This window comes from Panicum hallii, chromosome 8, assembly GCF_002211085.1.
Source record: "Panicum hallii strain FIL2 chromosome 8, PHallii_v3.1, whole genome shotgun sequence".
In the NCBI taxonomy this organism is placed as follows: domain Eukaryota; kingdom Viridiplantae; phylum Streptophyta; class Magnoliopsida; order Poales; family Poaceae; genus Panicum; species Panicum hallii.
In genome coordinates, this window is record NC_038049.1 from 22163991 (window position 1) to 22186100 (window position 22110).

Below are 22110 nucleotides of genomic sequence, written 5' to 3' on the forward strand. Positions count from 1 at the left end.
GCGAAGCTTATGACTCAGATGAATAGTGCCAATAGGACCCCTGTGTTATTTTGCTGCAAACTCTGAAATTCCATAGCAATTCAAGAAAATATCAGAAAAATACAATCTAAAATTTGTTGGTTTCCTTATTCTAAGATCCACAACTTTCCTTACAGGTTGACTTTCAATTTCTAAGTAGTTTTTACTCTAATTTAAATGTTAAGTTTAAGTAGTTGTAGACTATGAAAATGCTTGGTAAATAGTAGAAAAATGGTAAAAATATAAAACCAATTGAGTAGGTTTTGCTTTGACATGTAGTACTTAGGAAAAATAATTAACTCACTGTTTATATAATATTTTATAATATATGAGTTTAATCATGAATGATACTTGTTTAATCTTGTATAATTAATTTCTGCAGTTCTAGATGTTTAAAAATTATGAAAATATTTTGAGATGTTGAACTTGAGTAGTGTAACCTGTGCACAAAAATCTAGAGCAAAATCTTGTGTGTATATACAGTTATAAATAATACTTAATATGTTAGTACTATTGTTATTTATCCTTGTGGCCTAATTTCTATAAAAATAAAATCTTGATAAATTCACAATGGCTCAGACATAGCTTAACCTATAAGTTCAACCCCAGTGCTATGGTAGTTTCTTTTATAAAAATAAAACATGTTGTCTAATGAAGCTAACTAGGTTAGTTTATACCCGATAAATGACTGCCCAGTAAAAGAGTAAATGATATTGTGTGATGAGTGAACTGTGTTTTCATTGGATTGCAACTTTATTGTGAAGTAAAATGGAAGTGTATACATCTCTTAAACTACGTCTTTGCATATCATATAGACTCAACTACTCTCACCGACGGAGACTATGAACTGATCCCGGAATCAGAAGTGGAAATTTCTAAAGACCCCGGGAACGTTGTTGGAAATCTAACTGAAGCTCTGAACCAAAGTTCAAAAAACCTTAACACTCCTGCCCCCAACCCCACCCACGAAGGCAAGCCACCGTGCATGACCCAGTATTTCAATTTACTACAATTTTATACTTATATATTATATCTTGCACTAAGTGTAGGAATTAAAATGGAACCCTAGATGCATTGATACTAGGAACCTATGTATTGTGCCTGAGTCCTTATCGCATAGATGCTCTGCTATTAGGACCGGTAGAAGTCGGGTGATTTCCTGTCACTCACGCGATATAGGAGTTGAATGTTTATTATTCTGCAACCACTATAAGGATGACGGATGGGGTCATGTGCGATACCATGACTCGGAAGGTTACCCCGTCTGTGTTGATAAAAGTTGATAAGGTCGCAGTGTGTGGTAGTGGTGGCTAAGCGTTTGAAAGTACTAGCCACATGCCGCGAAATATGGTAAAGCGGTAAGCCTAGTACCTGATTGGCCCGGCAAATGGACATGTCTCCACCACTTGATTATTTGGTTTCTGTTGTACACGCGCACCGATGTGTGGGAGTATGTTGTGCATAGCAGATAGGAGTACGATCATGTAGTCACGCTACAGACATATGTCCTACACAATTGGTGTGTGTACGGTCCTGCAGTCGCTTGTGGTGGCCCTGATCCATAACCCGGAATATGAGGGAAACGGTTGCTTCGGAATGATCTTTGGATGTTCCAAGCGTGTGAGTTAGGTTTACCCTTGCAAGGTTTGGAAATTCGATTCAGAATCGCCCGTTTCTCGCGGAGATTGAGATTGCTTATTCCTTCTGCCACATAGAGTAAGAACGATAACTATTGCTGGAGAAATCTTGATGGGTGTTAATCCCTAACCAATTTATCTAGTATAGGTGCTAACCTAGAATGGATAATGAAACTAGAACCTGACAGCTAAAATATGAAAGTTAGTTCATATTCTTTGTTGCTTTTCAGCTGAAATTAAACCCAGAACCCTTTTCAATGCCTTCATGAGTTTAGTTATGTGCAAAGTATACCCTGATCCTGGGTAAGCCTTGCTGAGTATTAGTATACTTAGTCTTGCTAGTGAATTTTTCAGGTATGACCTTTGAGAACCCCACAGATAGTCCTGCATGGCCAACTTCTGTTCCGTTTGGCTGGTCCGTGGAGTGGGATCCGTCCCCGGCTGGCTGTGACCCTTCCGAGTGACGCCATGCTTCAGGCTGAGTGTGCTGTCAACCTTCGCGTCGTGTATAGTCGCGTGTTAATTTCTCTTCCGCTGTGCATTGAATAAGCATGCTTAGCTTGTCGTTTTAAACAATGTTTGATTATTACTTTAAGTTTGAACTGGTTTGTAATAATGTTTAATAATCTATGAATTAAGAGTTGGTGAGCTGTTGTGCGACTGTAAACTCGCTTTCATGCGAGGTAAACCTGCTTCGATCCTATTGAACCGTGGTTGCATCGGGCGGAGACCCGACAGACCAATGGATTGTCCCGTCTGAAGTGCATTGAGTTAATATCTCCTGGGTAGCGATGGCATACGCACTTGAGCCGGAATAATTCAGGCGGTTCTGCCACAACTGGTGTTAGAGCTGTAGGTTTACTTTTACAACTGCAGCAGCTCTTAAAAATGTTTTCAAGATAAAAATTTGCTTAATAAATGAATTTACGAAGTACGTTGGATTCGTTAAGGTTGGTGCTTGGAACGCAGAGCCCTAGGGATCTATATATGGGAATTATCAGGTGGCTGCTAATGTATATATGTAGTCCCGCTCTAACTCGTAGCACTACTTTCGGTAAAAACTTAAATTCATGCATAAACTAACTTTACTACTTGTAACGACACCATCGCTGGTGAGGTAAGAAGGTAAGGATCCTTAACTAACTGGGGAGTTAGCCTTCCCATCGGTGATGCGAACCGAACGCTGTTTCTCAAGCAGTGGCCTACTTGAGAAGCTGCCAATATATCAACTTAGGTTGAGTATATTGGGAGTATATGGTTCGGCGCAGGGTATGGCGATCGCTGTTCATACCCCCATATTTTTGCTGTACTCCCATGAATACGTTGTTTTAACGACGTATGTTAATGTTGTCCGTACGGCGGTAATGGTACGGATGTTGTTTCTATAGTGAGCAGTAATGTTTGGGGACGCTTTCATGTCATGCTGCCGTGAAAGGTTCATGTTATATATATGTGGTCTTTTGCAGGTACACTAACTACGATTAAGAGGTTAGGACGGATAGGACTTATCGACTAGTTATTCGAGAGAGACATATGTGTTATGCCACAGAAATTAATTGCGTAAGTCCGAAGATATTCGGCAGTTGTTTTGGTTGTGAGGTCGAATAGTACGTGCATGTATAATCCATCATCAAATAAATGAATGCTTAAATGTATTGTTCTTTAAGAGCAGGTAAAGTGTTGTCTATCCTTGGTATGATTCTAATAGGATTCTTGTGATAGCTTTAGTTGAGTACCTTAAGCATCCATCTGATTTCCAGCCTTTGCTGTTATCAGAATCGATTGTCTCATTTTATTTACCTTGTGAGTTCACAGCAGGGTAAATATATCTCACCATTTGCATTCTTGTTGCAGATGGCAGCCCCTTCAAATATTTTCTGGGATCACGCAGGGCATCTCCACACCAATGCCTTGCACTGGGAGGGTTTTCCCTATCTTCTATGGGAATCTCTAAGTTTGTTTTTCTACACCGAGCCCCCACAGTATGACGGAGTGGAGTATCGGGAGGAAGGTGCTCCTTGATGTAGAGTCAAGATGACTATTCCTCAGCACCCTTTCCGTTCTCAGTGGCAGCCCATTGAGGTCGATGTGGTTGGTTATCGTCTCGTTGACACCATTGAGACTGCAGCTCTTGAAGCCATCTACCTCTTCTGCAACTAGCATCCCATAGAAGTTGCAGGGTATCCCATTGGCCTATTCCCTGCAATAGATTCTGCTGATCCTGGGTGGAATTTTAGGATAGCCCATTATGGCCACTTGTTGGGAGATTCAGCCGAAGAAACACTCCGTGGTCTTATCAGGTTCATGAATGTTCAGCACCACTATCAGATTCTGCTACGCTGGGGTGTGGGTCAGTTGATTGGCATAGCTCAAGGTCACTATCGAAATGCTGATCGATAGGTCACCCAGATAGTGGAGCTTCAAGCCTTGGTCACGGAGAAGGAGGAGATTATCACAGCACGGGAAGAGGCTATTCTTCACCAGGAGGATCAAATCAATGAGAGTGATGCCATAATCACTCAACGCAACACGATCTTATCCTTGAGGTCGATGATGCCCATGCTCACATCGACGAACTCCAGCAGCAGCTAATACCTCCTGCTGTACCTGTAGCCCCTGAAGGTGGAGAAGAAGACCCGGAGGAAATCGAAGGAGTTTCTGATCTTGACTGCGAGCATGGAGACCCAGAACCCAATCCTCAGCCAGATCATTCCTCTTCCGGCAGCCAGTCCTCCGTGGGCAACCTTGACGATTTTTAGTTCATCTAAATCATCGATATCTAAGTTGTAAATAGTGGTGTGACATAGGTCATGAGTAGATTACCTAGACTTAGAGCCGCTTGTTGTAATATATGTGGCATGTGTACATATAATTTGACCCGTGGCAGTCAGACCACCCTGATGTAAGACGTTAAGGACCACCAGTATCTGCGATGTAATCTAAGCCTCGTGTTCTGCCATCTTGTTCAATATCTTTGCATCTGAAATGAGTTAGTTGAATGAATCATGTGAACTACATGTCTTCTAGCAGTATATCATCTGAAAATAGGAGTAAGAATATGGTTGATAATGGACATCTCCTTTGTTTCAGATGGTTGGAGCTACTCGTGGAAACCCGGAAGGTTTCTGGCCAGACCAAGCTAGCGGTTCTCAGCAACCGCCACCAGCCCCGCCAAATCTAGCAGAGGTCATGTCCCGACAAACAGAAGTCCTCAACCAGCTAATGCAGGCTCAGATGGGCAATTTCATCACCAGTCCCGAGCCTCCACTGTTCCATAAAGTAGACGAGCCTCTCGATGCTAACGCATGGCTCCGCACCATTGAATCTAAGTTCGCATTGTTGTTTGCACCATGCTCAGATGAGAACAAGGCCCTCTTCGCAGCCCAACAACTTCACGGCACCGCCTGCATATGGTGGGACAAACAGAACTCCTCAACCAGCTAGTGCAGCCTCAGATGGGCCAATTTCATCACCAATCCCGAGGTCGTGATGAACACCCATCGGCTAATTATCAAGACTTTCTCAGCACCCAGCCCCCACTGTTCCATAAAGCAGACGAGCCTCTCGATGCTGACGCATGGCTCCGCACCATCGAATCTAAGTTCGCATTGTTGTCTGCACCATGCTCAGATGAGAACAAGGCCCTCTTCGCAGCCCAACAACTTCGCGGCACCGCCCGCATATGGTGGGACCATTATCATGCCATGCAGCCGGCTGGTCATGTCGTCACCTGGGAAGAATTCCGGACCGCTTTCAGAGTGCACCACATTCCCGAAGGACTCATTGAGCGGAAGCTCAATGAATTTCTGAATTTGACTCAGGGAACCCGTACCATCATGCAATATGCACAAGTCTTCAACCACTTATGCCAGTACGCGGGTTATCATGCGGACACTGATGCCCGTAAGCGAGATCGCTTCCGACGAGGCCTGAATACCAAGCTTAAGGACCGACTGAATTTGGTAAAGGCCGACACTTTCAATGAGTTGGTCAATATGGCCATCACCCAAGAGGACTGCATCTCAGCCCACCGAACCCTCAACGGCGCAACCGCCAAGGTATCGGTTGGTCCAGAACACTGCTACCCGAGCCCCACCCCGTAACAATCAACCAGGCAGATGGGTAGCCAAACCACCCCAGCAAGCTCGATTCAATCGACCACCAACACCACAACCCCAGCAGCAACAGCAGCAAGGCCCACGGCCGAGCTTCCCGTCATCCAATCAAGGAAACAACAATTATCGTTGTTTCAATTGCGGTAGCCCGTCCCACTTCATCAAGGATTGCTCTCAACCTAGAAGATCCTTCCAAGGGCAAACCTCCAACCCGAACAGCAAGGGTAAGAAGCAAGTGGTCCAAGTCCGCTAGGGAAGGGTGAACCTCACAACTCTCTCCGAACTCCCCGAGGGGACACCAATAATGACGGGTACTTTCTCTATTAACCATCAACCCATGATTATACTTTTTGATTCTGGTGCCACCCATAGTTTTATCAGTTCAAAATGTGGGATAAAAATAGGCTTGAATCTTTATCCTACTAGTGAGGCCTATATGATAGCAACTTCTGGCGGTAAAATTTCTTCAAACCAAGTCTATAGAAGTGTACCAATTCAGATGGGTAGAAATCTCGTGAGAACAGATTTATTGTTATTGGACCTAGAAGGAATGGATGTTCTCCTAGGCATGGATTGGATGACTAGGCACCGAGTATCCTTAGATATCTTCTCCGAAACTATGGAGATAGATTCACCTGATCATGAACCTACTGTTCTCTATCTTCCACAACGGGAATGCAGTAACTCTTATGCCTATGCCATAGAAGGAATCAAGTTAAAGGACATCCCTATTGTCTGCGAATACCCAGACGTCTTTCCAGATGATTTGCCTGGAATGCCCCCGGACCGGGATATTGAATTTATCATAGAACTCCAGCCCGGCACAGCCCCCGTATCTAAGAGGCCCTATCGTATGCCACCCAATGAACTGGCCGAGTTAAAAATCCAACTCCAAGACCTCCTTGATAAGGGTTTCATTCGTCCGAGTGCTTCACCATGGGGTTGTCCACCCCTATTCGTGAAAAAGAAAGACTATAGCTTATGGCTATGTGTAGATTATCGTCCCCTCAATGCGGTAACCATCAAGAATAAGTATCCTCTGCCCCGCATTGACATTCTATTCGATCAGTTAGCCGGAGCCAAGGTATTCTTTTAGATTGATCTTCGTTCCGGCTATCATCAAATCAAGATCAGGTCAAGTGACATTCCAAAAACAGCCTTTTCCACCAGATATGGACTCTACAAATATCTGGTTATGTCATTTGGTCTTACCAATGCCCCAGCATATTTCATGTATCTCATGAACTCTGTCTTCATGCAAGAACTCGACAAATTTGTTGTAGTTTTCATTGATGATATTCTGATCTACTCCAAGAATTCAGAAGATCATGTGAAACATCTCCATATTGTTCGTCAGAAATTGAGAGACCACCACTTGTATGCCAAGTTCTCTACATGTGAGTTTTGGTTAGATACCATGAAATTTCTGGGACATACCATCTCCTGTAACGGTATATCCGTTGATCCCAGTAAAGTACAAGAAGTGATGGATTGGAAACCTCCAACATCAGTCCACCAGATCCGTAGTTTTCTTGGTCTCGCTAGCTATTATCGTCGTTTCATTCCTGACTTCTCAAAAATAGCCAAGCCCATGACTGAACGATTAAAGAAAGGAATTAAATTCTCCTAAGATCAGAAATGCGAAGATGCATTCCATACTCTCAGAGCACATCTCACCACTGCCCCAGTTTTAGCTCAACCCGATGTCTCAAAACCTTTCGACATTTATTGCAATGCATCGGGAATAGGACTTGGTTGTGTGCTTATGCAAGACAACCGAGTGATTGCATATGCATCGCGAGCGCTCAGGACACACGAACAGAACTATCCTACCCATGATCTTGAACTCGCAGCTGTCATCCATGCACTCAAAATCTGGAGACATCATCTGATGGGTACAAAGTGCCATATCTATACTGACCACAAAAGCCTCAAGTACATCTTCATACAATCAGATCTAAATATGAGGCAAAGACGCTGGTTAGAGCTTATCAAAGACTATAATCTGGAAGTACACTATCACCCAGGCAAAGCCAACGTCGTTGCAGATGCACTTAGTCGCAAGGCACGTTGCTCTTGCTTATCAGCAGAGGCTTTCAATGAGACACTTTGTTGGGAAATGAAAAAGCTAAATCTTGAGATCATTCCTCAAGGCAGCCTGAATCATCTCTCAATTGAAACTACACTTTGGGATAACATTGTTATGGCAGAATAGCATAACAAAGGGGTCAGAATCAGTAAGCAGAAGTTGGCCCAAGAAGAAGGAAAGTACAAATGCTTTCTAGTAGATTCCAAAGGGATTCTATGGTTCAACGAGCGTATCGTTGTACCCAAGGACCATAAACTTCATAAGCAGATATTGGACGAGGCTCATCTGTGCAAATTTTCTATGCACCCTGGCAGTACCAAGATGTACCAGGATTTAAAACAGAACTTTTGGTGGACTCGCATGAAGCGAGAAATTGCAAAGTATGTCTCGAAGTATGACATCTGTCAAAGAGTTAAAGCCAGTCATCTCAAAACTGCTGGTATTCTTCAACCTTTACCCATTCCTTCTTGGAAGTGGGAGGATATCAGTATGGACTTTATCGTCAGCTTACCCAACACCTCTCAAAGACATGACTCCATCTGGGTAATCGTTGATCGATTAACAAAGACTGCCCATTTCCTTCCTGTGCATACTACATATAATGCCAAAAAGTATGCTGAGATCTATATAGATCAAATCGTTCGTCTTCATGGAGTACCCAAGACGATCATTTCTGATCATGGAGCACAATTCATCGCTCGGTTCTGGGAACAACTTCAATATGCTCTTGGAACTAAGTTAATCCGAAGCTCCGCATATCACCCACAGACAGACGGACAAACAGAAAGGATAAATCAGATTTTGGAAGATATGCTTAGAGCCTGTGTACTTCAGTACGACAAGAATTGGGACAAATATTTGTCACTGGCAGAATTTTTGTATAACAACAGCTATCAGACAAGTCTCAAAATAGCCCCGTTCGAAGCATTGTACGGTCCCCGATGCCGAACTCCTTTGAGTTGGTCGCAAACCGGTGAACGTAAAATCTTTGGACCGGACCTTGTCACTGAAGCTGAAGAAAAGGTGAAGACTATTCAAAATAATCTCAAGGCCGCCCAATCTCGACAGAAGAGCTACGCTGACATACGAAGAAGACCGTTACAATTCCAGATTGGAGACTTCGTATATCTTCGAGTATCCCCTACTCGAGATATTCAATGGTTCGGCGTAAAAGGAAAACTTCCTCCTCGATATATGTGACCCTTTGAAATTCTCGAAATCTGTGGACCCGTAGCTTACCGTCTTCAACTTCCTCCTCAGTTAGCAGCCATCCATGATATCTTCCATGTATCTCAACTTAGGAAATGTGTCAAAGTTCCTACCGAGATCATCGATCCCCAAGCCATCAAAATCGAATCTGATCTAACCTATACAGAACATCCAATCAGAGTGCTAGACACTAAAGAGAGAAGCACTAGAAGAGAAACTATCAAGATGTTCAAAATTCAATGGAATCATCACACTGAAGAAGAAGCGACTTGGGAAACCGAATCCTACCTTCAACGAAATTTCCCAGACTTTCTTCAAATCAAACTCCCCGAATCTAATCGCCCAATTCCATTCTGTTCCGAAATCTCGGGACGAGATTCTTTTTAGGGGGGAAGGCTGTGACATTCAGGTATTTAGAATTATAAACCCTAGATTTTAGTGTAGAGTTTGCATGTTTGATTTTGTGTATGTGTGTTCAAATTTAAGTGCAAAGGGAAAAAGGGTATTTATGTAATTTTGAAAAATGTGGGCCCTTTAGTGTTAATTGGGCAAGAATGGGAGGTAGAATCAAAAACATAGGAAGAATGTGACACTCTAGGTGTCAAATTTGTATCACAATAGGAAAGAAATTGTAATAGATATGTTAAATTCTATAAAATTTGAGTGTTTATGTGAAAATAAGGACCTAGATGTAATTAATGCAAAAGTATGGGTCCTTTTATGCAAAATAATTAAAGTATAAAAGTCACTTTCAAAGTTTACTTAGGATCAAAATGTAAGAATGCAAGTCATCATGACATTGCATGAAAACTTGCAATTATGTCCAAAACTGCATGAAATCTACCTTAGTAAGGACAAAACTTATTTAAATACAACTTTGATTCAAATTTTCAAATTTAAAGCTGTGTACCTTGGATTTTTGAACTTGAACTCTAAAGCAATGTTGTAGGGTTTGAAAAACGCTACAACTTTTATTTTGGTCACTTCCTCATTAGAGTTTTGGATCAATGGAGAATTTTGCTTTACTGTGAGGTCCCTAGAATTTCTATATTTTGCAACTAAGTCCCTGGAGACCCCCCCCCCCTCCTTTCTTCTTCCTCTAGCATCCTCTGCTCCCCTGCTCTGCCCCCTCTGCCGCCGGCGCAGTGCAGCTCCCCCGGTCGCCGCTGTGCCGCTGCTGCCGCTCCACCTCCTGCTTGGGCGGCATCCACGCGTCACTCTCCCCCTGTTTCGGTCCTGTTTCCCTTCGCTGCTGTCCTGTTTCGCGCGCGCCACGACCCCCTGAGCCTCCGCCGGCTGTCACATCATCGCCGCTGTGTTCCGCGCTAGCGTCTACTTCTCTTCCCTCCATCTTCTACCCAGCAGCACCAGCAGACAACGCTTGATCCATTTCCACCTCTTTACCCCTTGCCGTGTGCACCCCGAGCTCAATCACCACCGTCGCCCGCTCCTCCCTTCCGGTGAGCCACTGGCAGCCGTGGACAGCCGCCGTCGACCGCCCATTGCCCCCACCGACCCCCTAGCAAGCTTCCCCAACTCCTGCTCATGCTCACCAGTCCCTAAACGCCGTCGAATTTCGGCCGGAGCGCCACTGCCGGCGACCGCCGCCCGCCGCCGCCCCTTGCTCGCCGTGGAGCACCCCTTCCCGACCCTCCTCGACTCCAATTGACCCTACACCGAGCTTCCCCACACCGCCCTGAAGCTCCCCGACCCTTTCCTCGCTGCTCACGACCGCCGGAGCACCGCCTCCGCCGTTCCCCTCCGCAGCCGGCCGCCTGCTCTTGTCGCGCCGCCGCTACAGGCCACCCCGACCCAATCCCGAACGTCTACAAGTGCGCAAGGACTTGGTGATGCTTCCACGCCCCTCCACCCTCGCCGCCGGCGATCGCCGTCGCAGGATTTGGCCGGTCAAACCCCTGCTCCCTCTCTAACCACGGCCAAGGGCCTCGGGTTGAAAGATACAAAAGCCCAGGGGGCTGTCTGCGAAGCTTATGACTCAGATGAATAGTGCCAATAGGGACCCCCTGTGTTATTTTTGCTGCAAACTCTGAATTCCATAGCAATTCAAGGAAAAATCAGAAAAATACAACCTAAAATTTGTTGAATTCCTTATTCTAAGATCTACAACTTTCCTTACAGGTTGACTTTCAATTTCTAAGTAGTTTTTACTCTAATTTAAATTGTAAGTTTAAGTAGTTGTAGACTATGAAAATGCTTGGTAAATAGTAGAAAAATGGTAAAAATATAAAACCTATTGAGTAGGTTTTGCTTTGACATGTAGTACTTAGGAAAAATAATTAACTCACTGTTTATATAATATTTTATAATATATGAGTTTAATCATGAATGATACTTGTTTAATCTTGTATAATTAATGTCTTTAGTTCTAGATGTTTAAAAATTATGAAAATATTTTGAGATGTTGAACTTGAGTAGTATAACCTGTGCACAAGAATCTAGAGCAAAATCTTGTGTGTATATACAGTTATAAATAATACTTAATATGTTAGTACTATTGTTATTTATCCTTGTGGCCTAATTTCTGTAAAAATAAAATCTTGATAAATTCACAATGGCTCAGACATAGCTTAACCTATAAGTTCAACCCCAATGCTATGGTAGTTTATGTTGTAAAAATAAAACATGTTATCAAATGAAGCTAACTAGGTTAGTTTATACCCGATAAATGACTGCCCAGTAAAAGAGTAAATGATATTGTGTGATGAGTGAACTATGTTTTCATTGGATTGCAACTTTATTGTGAAGTAAAATGAAAGTGTATACATCTCTTAAACTACGTCTTTGCATATCATATAGACTCAACTACTCTCGTCGACGGAGACTACAAACTGATGCCGGAATCAGAAGTGGAAATTTCTGAAGACCCCGGGAACATCGTCGGAAATCGAACTGAAGCTCCGAACCAAAGTTCGGAAAACCTTGACCACCTGCCCCAACCCCACCCACGAAGGCAAGCCACCGTGCATGACCCAGTATTTCGATTTACTAGAATTTTATACTTATATATTATATCTTGCACTAAGTGTAGGAATTGAAATGGAACCCTAGATGCATTGATACTAGGAACCTATGTATTGTGCCTGAGTCCTTATCGCATAGATGCTCTGCTATTAGGACCGGTAGAAGTTTGGTGATTTCCTGTCACTCGCACGATATAGGAGTTGAATGTTTATTATTCTGCAACCACTATAAGGATGACGGACGGGGTCATGTGCAATACCATGACTCGGAAGGTTACCCCGTCTGTGTTGATAAAAGTTGATAAGGTCGCAGTGTGTGGTAGTGGTGGCTAAGCGTTTGAAAGTACTAGCCACATGCTGCGAAATATGGTAAAGGTGTAAGCCTAGTACCTGATTGGCCCAACAAATGGACATGTCTCCACCACTCGATTATTTTGTTTCTGTTGTACACACGTAACGACGTGTGGGAGTACGTTCTGCATAGCAGACAGGAGTACGATCATGTAGTCGCGCTACAGACGTATGTCCTGCACAATTGGTGTGCGTACGGTCCTGCAGTCGCTTGTGGTGGCCCTGATCCATAACCCGGAATATGAGGGAAACGGTTGCTTCGGAATGATCTTTGGATGTTCCAAGCGTGTGAGTTAGGTTTACCCTTGCAAGGTTTGGAAATTCGATTCAGAATCGTCCGTTTCTCACGGAGATTGAGACTGCTTATTCCTTCTGCCACATAGAGTAAGAACGATAACTATTGCTGGAGAAATCTTGATGGGTGTTAATCCCTAACTTGTTTATCTAGTATAGGTGCTAACCTAGAATGGATAATGAAACTAGAACCTGACAGCTAAAATATGAAAGTTAGTTCATATTCTTTGTTGCTTTTCAGCTGAAATTAAACCCAGAACCCTTTTCAATGCCTTCATGAGTTTAGTTATGGGCAAAGTATACCCTGATCCTGGATAAGCCTTGCTGAGTATTAGTATACTCAGTCTTGCTAATGAATTTTTCAGGTATGACCTTTGAGAACCCCACGGAGAGTCCTGCATGGCCATCTTCTGTTCCGTTTGGCTGGTCCGTGGAGTGAAATCCATCCCCGGCTGGCAGTGACCCTTCCGAGTGGCCATGCTTCGGGCTGAGTGTGGTGTCAACCTTCGCGTCGTGTATAGTCGCATGTTAATTTCTCTTCCACTGTGAACTGAATAAGCATGCTTAGCTTGTTGTTTTAAACAGTGTTTGATTATTACTTTAAATTTGAACCGGTTTGTAATAATATTTAATAATCTGTGAATTAAGAGTTGGTGAGCTGTTGTGCGACTGTAAACTCGCCTTCGTGCGAGGTAAACCTGCTTTGATCCTGTTGAACCGTGGTTGCATCGGGCGGAGACCCGACAGACCAATGGATTGTCCCATCTGAAGTGCGTTGAGTTAATATCGCTTGGGTAGCGATGACATACGCACTTGAGCCGGAATAATTCAGGCGGTTCTGCCACATGTACGGGAATAAAATGAGCGGTCTTTGTAAGCCTATCTACAACAACCCATATATAATCATGTTTCTGATAAGTATTGGGCAAACCAACAATAAAGTCCATACTGATATCTTACCATTTCCAGGATAGTATTGGCAGAGGTTGAAGTGAACCAGCTACTTTTAAGTGGCTAGCTTTCACTCACTGACAAATGTCGCATTCTGCAACATATTGAGCAATTTCCCGCTTCATCCTGGTCCACTAGAAGTTTTCTTTAAGGTCCTGATACATTTTGCTAATGCCTGGATGAATAGAGAATTTGGAAAGATGTGCTTCATCAAGAATCTACTTTCAGAGTTCGTGATTTTTCGGAACAACAATGTGACTTTCAAACCATAAAATTCCCTTGTGATCCTGATGAAAACATTTGTACTTCTCCTCTCCTTGAGATAGTTTCTGCTTGATGATCTTAACACCCTCATCATGTAATTGTGCCATGATGATATGGTCATGAAGAGTGGGTTCAATAGAGATGTGATTCAAAGTTCCCTGAGGAATCATTTTTAACCTAAGTTTCCATATTTCAGAGCATAACGTCTCATTGTATGATGCGGCAGATAGGCAATTGCCATGAGCTTTGCGGCTGAGTGCATCCGCTACTACATTAGCTTTGCCTGGATGGTAGTGCACCTCAAGATCATAATCTTTGATTAATTCCAACCGTCATCTTTGTCTCATATTCTGGTCGGCTTGTGTGAATATATATTTGAGACTCTTATGATCGGTATAAATATTGAAATAAGTGCCCACAAGGTAGTGCCTTCAAATCTTGAGAGCATGAATGACAGCTGCTAACTCAAGATCATGGGTTGAGTAATTCTTTTCATGGGGCTGAAGTGCTCGTGAAGCATAGGCAATAACCCGATTGTCTTGCATAAGTACACAACCTAAACCTGTACTAGAAGCATCACAGTAAACGTCAAATGGTTTGGTATTGTCAGGTTGAGCTAAGACTGGGGTTGTAGTCAAGTGTTCATGAAGAGTGTGGAAAGCTCTTTCACAATCTTCATCCCACACAAGTTTTAGAAGACTGACGCAAAAAGAATGGATCGAAAACTACACATGAAACAATGCTGCAGGGACCTATATGTAATTAACTATAGACTTTAGGGGCTAGCAGCAAAGAATTACAAGACGCAGGAAATAGTGCTTGCAAATTAGGAAAAGTTTAGGGTTAGATCTGAAAAATTCCATGGTGGGGCTAGATTGAGAAGATGTAATAGATCTAGGGGGTTTTCTGCAAATATTGCAAGACACAGAAAATTACAAGATAATTACAGAATTCTCCAGGGACTAAATTGCAAAAAGCTCGAAACACACAGCAATGGTGACCGGCGGCCACTGTTCTCCAAATTCCCGGCGATTCCGGGCACGGGAGAGCGCAAGAAGTGGTGCAAATGAAAGAGGATGACGAGGGGATTCGATTCCATACCTTACCTACCGCGGGGATGCATCGTGGCAATCGAATTTCGCGAGAGAAGAGGCGGCGGCGGTCTGTTCATGGTGGTTCTTGGGCGGTGGCTCTGGTTTCTGTTCTGGCGGCGCTAGTAAGTGTAGGGCCGAGGGCGCCTCGCGGGGGTGCAGGGCGACGGCAATACTGCAGGAGCTCAGGAGGAGGAAGGGCAGGGTGAGGCACGGCACGTAGTAGGGAAAGAACAGAGCCAAGACGCGCAGGGATTTGGGCCGACAGCAGGAGGAAGGCGCGGCTGTAGGGCACATAAGGTGCAGCGTGCGTTTAAATAGACCTGCAGATATCGTGCTGGGCTCAAACTCGGACGAGGACAAGGACGTGGCGGCGCATCGGGTTGGGACTCATTCTTGAGTCCGGATTGCCCACGGGAGACGAGATTGGGCTAACCAGCGGGCCCCACAAGTTAGCGAACAAAGAGAGGAAGGAAGGGGTAACAGAAAAGTTAGCGAGAATGGCCGAGCGAGTTCGGTTAAGGGCCAAAATAGGTTCGGGTGAGGGCTGAACACGAAAACGAGCTGACAGTGCTGGTGGAACACGAATAGTTTATTCGGGAGCGCGAAAAGAGAAGGAAAGGATCAGGCCAAGTCGTTGGAGCTGATGGTGATCGAACATCATCGGAAAAACACTGAAGACGAGCCATGAGGCATCGTTTTCAAGCGTGACTTGATCGGGGAGAAAAGTTAGAGAATCGGGAGCTCAATGGGGCATCTTAAGGATTTGGAGAGGACAAGGTTAGAAGGATGTACCACACAGATACGGCTCGGTCCGACTACGATGAGAATCAAAATAGAAATATTTTCCAGAACACATTTTTAAGCTTAAAATAAATCTAGAGAAGTCCAGTTAAATATTTTAACCCACGAAAACTATATCCAGAAGAATCCTAAAAATTCCGAGAAAAACTCGGGAGATAATTTGGGACTTGAGAATTCCCAATAAAATATTTGGGGCTCATAAAAAAGAATTTTAGAGCTTTCCAAATAAAAATGATCTAGCTCTAGGATAAATGAGAATAATTTCCAGAAAAATCTTTAAAATTCTCGAAAAATCCTATTGATAGATGAACATATTGTAAAAGACATTCACATCCTAAAATTAAATATTTTAGGGTGTGACACCTGCTGGCTCATGTTGGTACACGTGGACGGCCGGGTCCCACTTCTCCAGTGGACCCCGCGTTGACATATTTGACACACAATCCTAACACGCGGACCTTCGGGTCCTAGTCAGCACGTACACATGGATGCTAGGTAGACATTTTGGACCAGTCAACCGGAACCTACAGTTACATGTATTAGCCACGTTGGCCTACTGTCCAGGATGCTACGCTAGGCAGCCATGTAGACACGCTGGACCCTTTGTCATCACTTGGGGCCTATAGGTTCCAACGCTACATGTGTCTCACCGGTGCTATGAAGATTCGCAATCATCACATATACGAGGAGTTGATGACGCACCATTTTTGTGATGATATGAGATGTTGTTATATGACGCGCGTTTTACTTTCGTTATAGTTTCGTAGGTGCTGAGGGCTGCCGCCAAAGAACTATGGACAAAATTGGGATTTTCATTATAGATGTGGTCTATTCAATGACGAAGTTCCAAACATCATGCGGAAAAACGTCATGGAAGCTACTATTTCTAGTAGTGGATGTCGATAGGCATGTCGTCTACCACTAAAAGTATAGCGCTGGTTAAATCCTATAATGATCCATGAAAATACGAGTACCCGTGTCGAGTTGATGAGTTGAACCCGGATGGGAAGTTCCTCCGTACCAGCGCTTAGCTAGGCTCAGTTCGCTCACTCATACTCGCATTAAATAGACCCAGGACGTGGTGCTCTTGTCCTCCGGGTGGCCCGAGTCTATTGTAAATGATTGCTTCTCTGTCCTTCTTACACCCTCACAGTCACGAGAGCAACGGCTAGTGAGTTTAGTTTGTTGATAAAATTATAAGAATCACAACGTTGCACACAAATATAAACCATATGCATGGTTTAGAAAAAATAATTACCTAAAGGTGATTAAATCTAACTATGGCGAGTCTGTTTAAAAATATTAAAGAAACATAGATTAAATTATGGTCTGATTACTAAAAGTAGTAAGACATGTAAAAATATGCACATACTAAACTCAAGGCATGCACATGCATGCATTATCGATCCTTGTAATAATAGAAAATAGTGAATAAATCTTTAGCATATTCCTAAAAATAGAGAACGCATTACGGCAAAGTGAAAACAACATGGAAGCTAGAGGAAACAGGAAACCATGTATCGTGTACTGCCCATCTCTCTTTCTATTTGACGCCATAACAGAACGCCTCTCAACCCAACGATCGGCATGGCTACGAACCCAGAGGATGGCGGCGAGGTGGCCCTGGAAGAGGCCACATCGCCAGCGGAGGTAGATGTGGATCCAACTCCACGTGAAAAGGTGGTTGCGCTTCCTCTCGAGGGTGAGGCGTTGAAGGCAACCGGCGGTTGCACCCCAGCTGTTGGCTCTGAGACTTCATCGCACCCTGAGGGACTCTCCCTTAATTATGAGGTCTGCAATCTTTTTGGTTTCTATAATAATTTTCTTAGCCTGATCTGTGCAAAATTTATCCTTTACAATATCGTGATGGTGATGCAAAATACAAAGGAAATATGTCGCCTTTAGAGGCCATAATTTCTGCAACACTGTCACTTTGGAGACCTTGGTTAGATTGCTGGATATCTTTTTTTTTCTACCTAGAATGGTTGTTGTATATAACTTTGTGTTAAAATGCTCCTTTCTAGGGTGCATGGCACTGGAAGTTGCCTAGGGGTGTCCGTGCCTAGAAGTCTGTTGTTTACTTTCACAAATTCAGAAGCAATGAAAACATTTTAGAATATAAGCAGATTATTTTGATTTATAAATTAATGTTTATTTGCACTTGGCTGAGTCATCATCAGTTACCGAGAATGAATGCTAGATTGGCAATCCATGAGGGGAGGTACCTGTATGGTTTGGCCAACCTAAATGCAACACTCTTTTTTCCTTTTCAATTCAGACGCATTGAACTCAGGTCACGTTTGATTTTTTATAATTTCTTGAGTAAACTGTGGTTAATATTTATTTGAATGTTGACAATTCATTTTCATGCTGTAGGAATCCATAAACTAAGAACAGGTTCCAGGAAGCCTATAATAGTTACTGGTATGGAAATTTAGAACAATATAATATACTATTGTTGTTACTACTACAAAATGGTTGTTACTTTGGACATCATAAGTTGAGTGATTGTGTTAAAATTTCATTCTAATTTACAAATATATATGCCTGCATACCTGCAAATGTGACTATGTCTGGCTTGCATCATGAAATTTTTGGTGTATGGTTTCTCTAGCCTACCCCAACTTGCTTGGGACAAAAGGCTAAGTTGTTGTTGTTGTTTCTCTAACTGCCGACAGAAACTTTATTTTAATGTATGTTGGTACCAGGAAGCAAGAGCTCTCCTTGGAAGACTAGAATTTCAGAAAGGAAATGTGGAAGTTGCTCTCCGTGTGTTTGATGGAATAGACCTTCAAGCTGCCATTCAGCAGTTTCAGCCATCCCTTTCTGATAAGACACCATCAAGAAAGGGGAGGACAAAATCTGAAGTACCCAGTTCTGTGCTGCAAAATAATCCTGCTAGCCTTGTTTTGGAAGCCATTTACTTGAAATCACTATCCCTTCAAAAACTAGGGAAATCTACAGGTACAGTTCTACATATGGTATTAATTTCTTATTTTGGATGATTTAATGACTGCTGCAAATACTTCCTGAACAAGCAGAAGCTGCCAACCAATGCAAAAGCGTACTTGATTCTGTTGAAAGTATGTTCCAGAATGGCACTCCTGATATAGAACAAAAATTACAGGAAACTGTTAATAAATCTGTTGAACTTCTTCCGGAAGCCTGGAAATATGCTGGCTCCTATCAGGAAGCATTAGCTTCTTACCGGCGAGCTCTTCTTAGTCCATGGAATCTTGATGATGAATGCCGCTCCAGGGTTCAAAAGAGATTTGTCACTTTTCTGTTGCATGGCAATATAGATTGGAGCCCTCCCAGAATGGCTCAGCAAATTGAAGGTTCTTTTCTTCCAAAGAATAATGTGGAAGAGGCTATTTTACTTTTGATGATAATATTGAGGAATTGGTACCAAGCCAAGACCCATTGGGATCCTTCTGTCATGGAACATTTGACTTATGCCTTGTCACTTTGTTGTGAACCATTGGTTCTTGCAAAGCAACTTGAAGAGGTTTTACCTGGAATATATCCTCGTACCGAGAGGTGGTGCACCCTAGCACTTTGCTACTATGCAGCTGGTCAGAAAGATATTGCACTAAATTTTTTGAGGAAGTCTTTAAACAAGCTCGAGAATCCAAATGACGTCCTTGCCTTATTATTAGCTGCTAAGGTATGTTGTAAGGAGTGCCATTTGGCTTCAGAGGGTGTTGAATATGCAAGGAGAGTAATTGCACGTGCTGAATCATCCAATTATCATCTGAAAAGCGTGGGCCTCCATATCTTGGGGAGTTGTCTTGGTAAGAAGTCCAAGGTTGTTTCATCAGATTACCAGAGGTCTCTACTGCAGGCAGAAACATTGAAGTCACTTACAGAGTCAATCAGTCTTAACCGCTACAATGCAGACCTAATATTTGACATGGGAGTTGAATATGCTGAGCAAAGGAACATGAATTCTGCATTGAGATGTGCAAAGGAGTTTATTGAAGCAACTGGTGGATCAGTTTCCAAAGGCTGGAGGCTGCTAGCATTGATTCTTTCTGCACAGCAGAGATTTTGTGAAGCAGAAGTCGTAATTGATGCTGCCTTAGATGAGACAGCAAATTGGGATCAAGGATCCTTACTTAGGGTAAAGGCTAAGTTGAAGGTTGCTCAGTCATCACCGATGGAAGCAGTGGAAGCATACCGTACTCTTCTTGCTCTAGTTCAGGCCCAAAAGAGTTCCTCCGAATCTACAAAGAGTACTCCAGAGGTTTGTTTCATTGTTCCTCTAAAATTATACTAGATTAGATTTCATAAAATTACAAATTGTTTTTCCAAGTTATACCAAAAATTTTACATTTACTTTAGATCTAGTAAGCTATATATAATATTCGAAAACTATACATTTAGCGTGCAGAGTATAAGAAAACGACATGTTTCACTTACGTTGTGATACATACGTTGATGCATTTTGGTTTTCTGAAACTACATTTAGGCTCACTAGGCTCTAGTTGGCCAAGCAAGGCTACTGTATTTTCTTGTGCTCAATTCTGGCAAATCTCTGTATGATCCTGTAAACATTTTGAATAGTTTCCCTATCACCCTTCACTTCTTGTATTCAGATAGTAGATGGAATGGTCAGCGAGTTTGAAATCTGGCAAGGTCTTGCTAATCTGTACTCGAGTCTCTCATACTGGAGAGATGCTGACATATGTTTGCAGAAGGCAAGAACCCTGAAGCCATACTCTGCTACAACACTCCATGCAGAAGGTGAGTCCAAATGCATCTTCATCCTTACCGCAATTTGCCATTTCTATTTAATAATAGTCCATATTTTTAATCTAGAACATCCATATAACTAGTTACCAATAATAGTTAAAGGTCACAAACATGAAAATATACAGACACGTAAAATCCTCCATGTTTGCATAGTGTGCGAACTTCAAATATAATTTATATCTATGCTCTCTATAGGTTACATGCATCAGGCGCGCGACCATACAAAGGATGCTCTGGCCGCCTATGTAAATGCATTCTCAACAGAGCTTGAACATGTGCCATCCAAGGTGGCCATAGGTGCACTCCTCGCCAAACAAGGGCCTCGGTTTCTACCTGCGGCAAGGTGTTTCCTCTCAGATGCCCTAAGAGTCGAGCCCACAAACCGGATGGCTTGGCTTTACTTGGGAAAAGTTCATAGGTCTGATGGGAGGATCACTGATGCTGCGGATTGCTTCCAAGCAGCAGTGATCCTTGAGGAGTCAGATCCCGTGGAAAGTTTCAGTTCACTCTTGTGAAATGTCATGGCATGAAGCTCTATCCATATTGATTTATTCCCTTATTTTTTCCTGGAGCGTAGTTGAATACTATTTTTTATGCAAGATGTTCATTGCATTTGATACTTATTGACACTTAACTTTATTTTGAAGTGTTTACTATCAATCAGCTCGGCAGCTCCGCCTTTTTGCAGAATTGAAACTTACTAATATTTGTATATATATAGATAAATTGTTTGCCTCTTTTTTCTTATGGTTGTAGCTAGCACTTTCGACAGTAAGTATAACATCAGAAAACACACTGTTCGTACACTCTGAATATGAATGCTTTGGCTTTCATGACTTCTCCAACCCATGAATTGAACCACATGCACAAGCACTCGGTTGCATCCATGTCCAGGACAAGTGCCCTATGAAACGAGACACTTGGGAAAATGCGACTGGACAGACATGGTCACATTGACGAGGGCATCTCTCCCGAACAACATTATTGCGAATGTAATGGTAGTCTACATCTTCGTAATGTTTTTTGTTTGCATCTCTAGTTCCTCTGAACTTCATCCTGAGTACATCCTTCTAAGTAACTTAAGAGGGGCCAAGCCAAACCAAGTCAAACTAATGCGTATGACATTGGGAACCCGTAAAAAGCTAAGTTATGACACATCTTTTTGTACTAGATTGTGATTAAGATGTGGGCTCCGAACGTGAGAATCAATGGAGCGCTTCCATACACGCTCATGCAGAAAGCCCTGCCTGGTGACACGGTTCCAAATAAGCCAAATAATGGTTACAATAGAAGTATATATAGCATATAGCATGATTACCTATCTATATTTTCAGTATAATATGAATAACCATATTTCACCATTGTCAACATATGGTCAAAAAAATGAATTGAGTATTTTACTATTTTGGCATTATGCTTATTCCCTCTGTACAAAATTATAGATCATTTTAGCTTATAAATACATAGGATTTGCTATGTACCTAGATGTACACTATATCTAGTACCTAGCAAAAACTATATATGTAGAAAATCAAAGAACCTATTAATTGG

General features: G+C 42.7%; 1 protein-coding gene across 1 annotated transcript; it reads left to right on the plus strand.

The window, feature by feature from the left end:
* Nucleotides 1-17391: 17391 nt before the first annotated feature.
* On the plus strand, nucleotides 17392-21074 carry LOC112903680 (protein NPG1-like). The gene is made up of 5 exons (XM_025972907.1): nucleotides 17392-17595; nucleotides 18513-18768; nucleotides 18846-20050; nucleotides 20403-20550; nucleotides 20755-21074. Exons 1-5 carry the CDS (start codon nucleotides 17392-17394, stop codon nucleotides 21072-21074), a joined length of 2133 nt encoding a protein of 710 aa, XP_025828692.1.
* Nucleotides 21075-22110: the final 1036 nt, after the last annotated feature.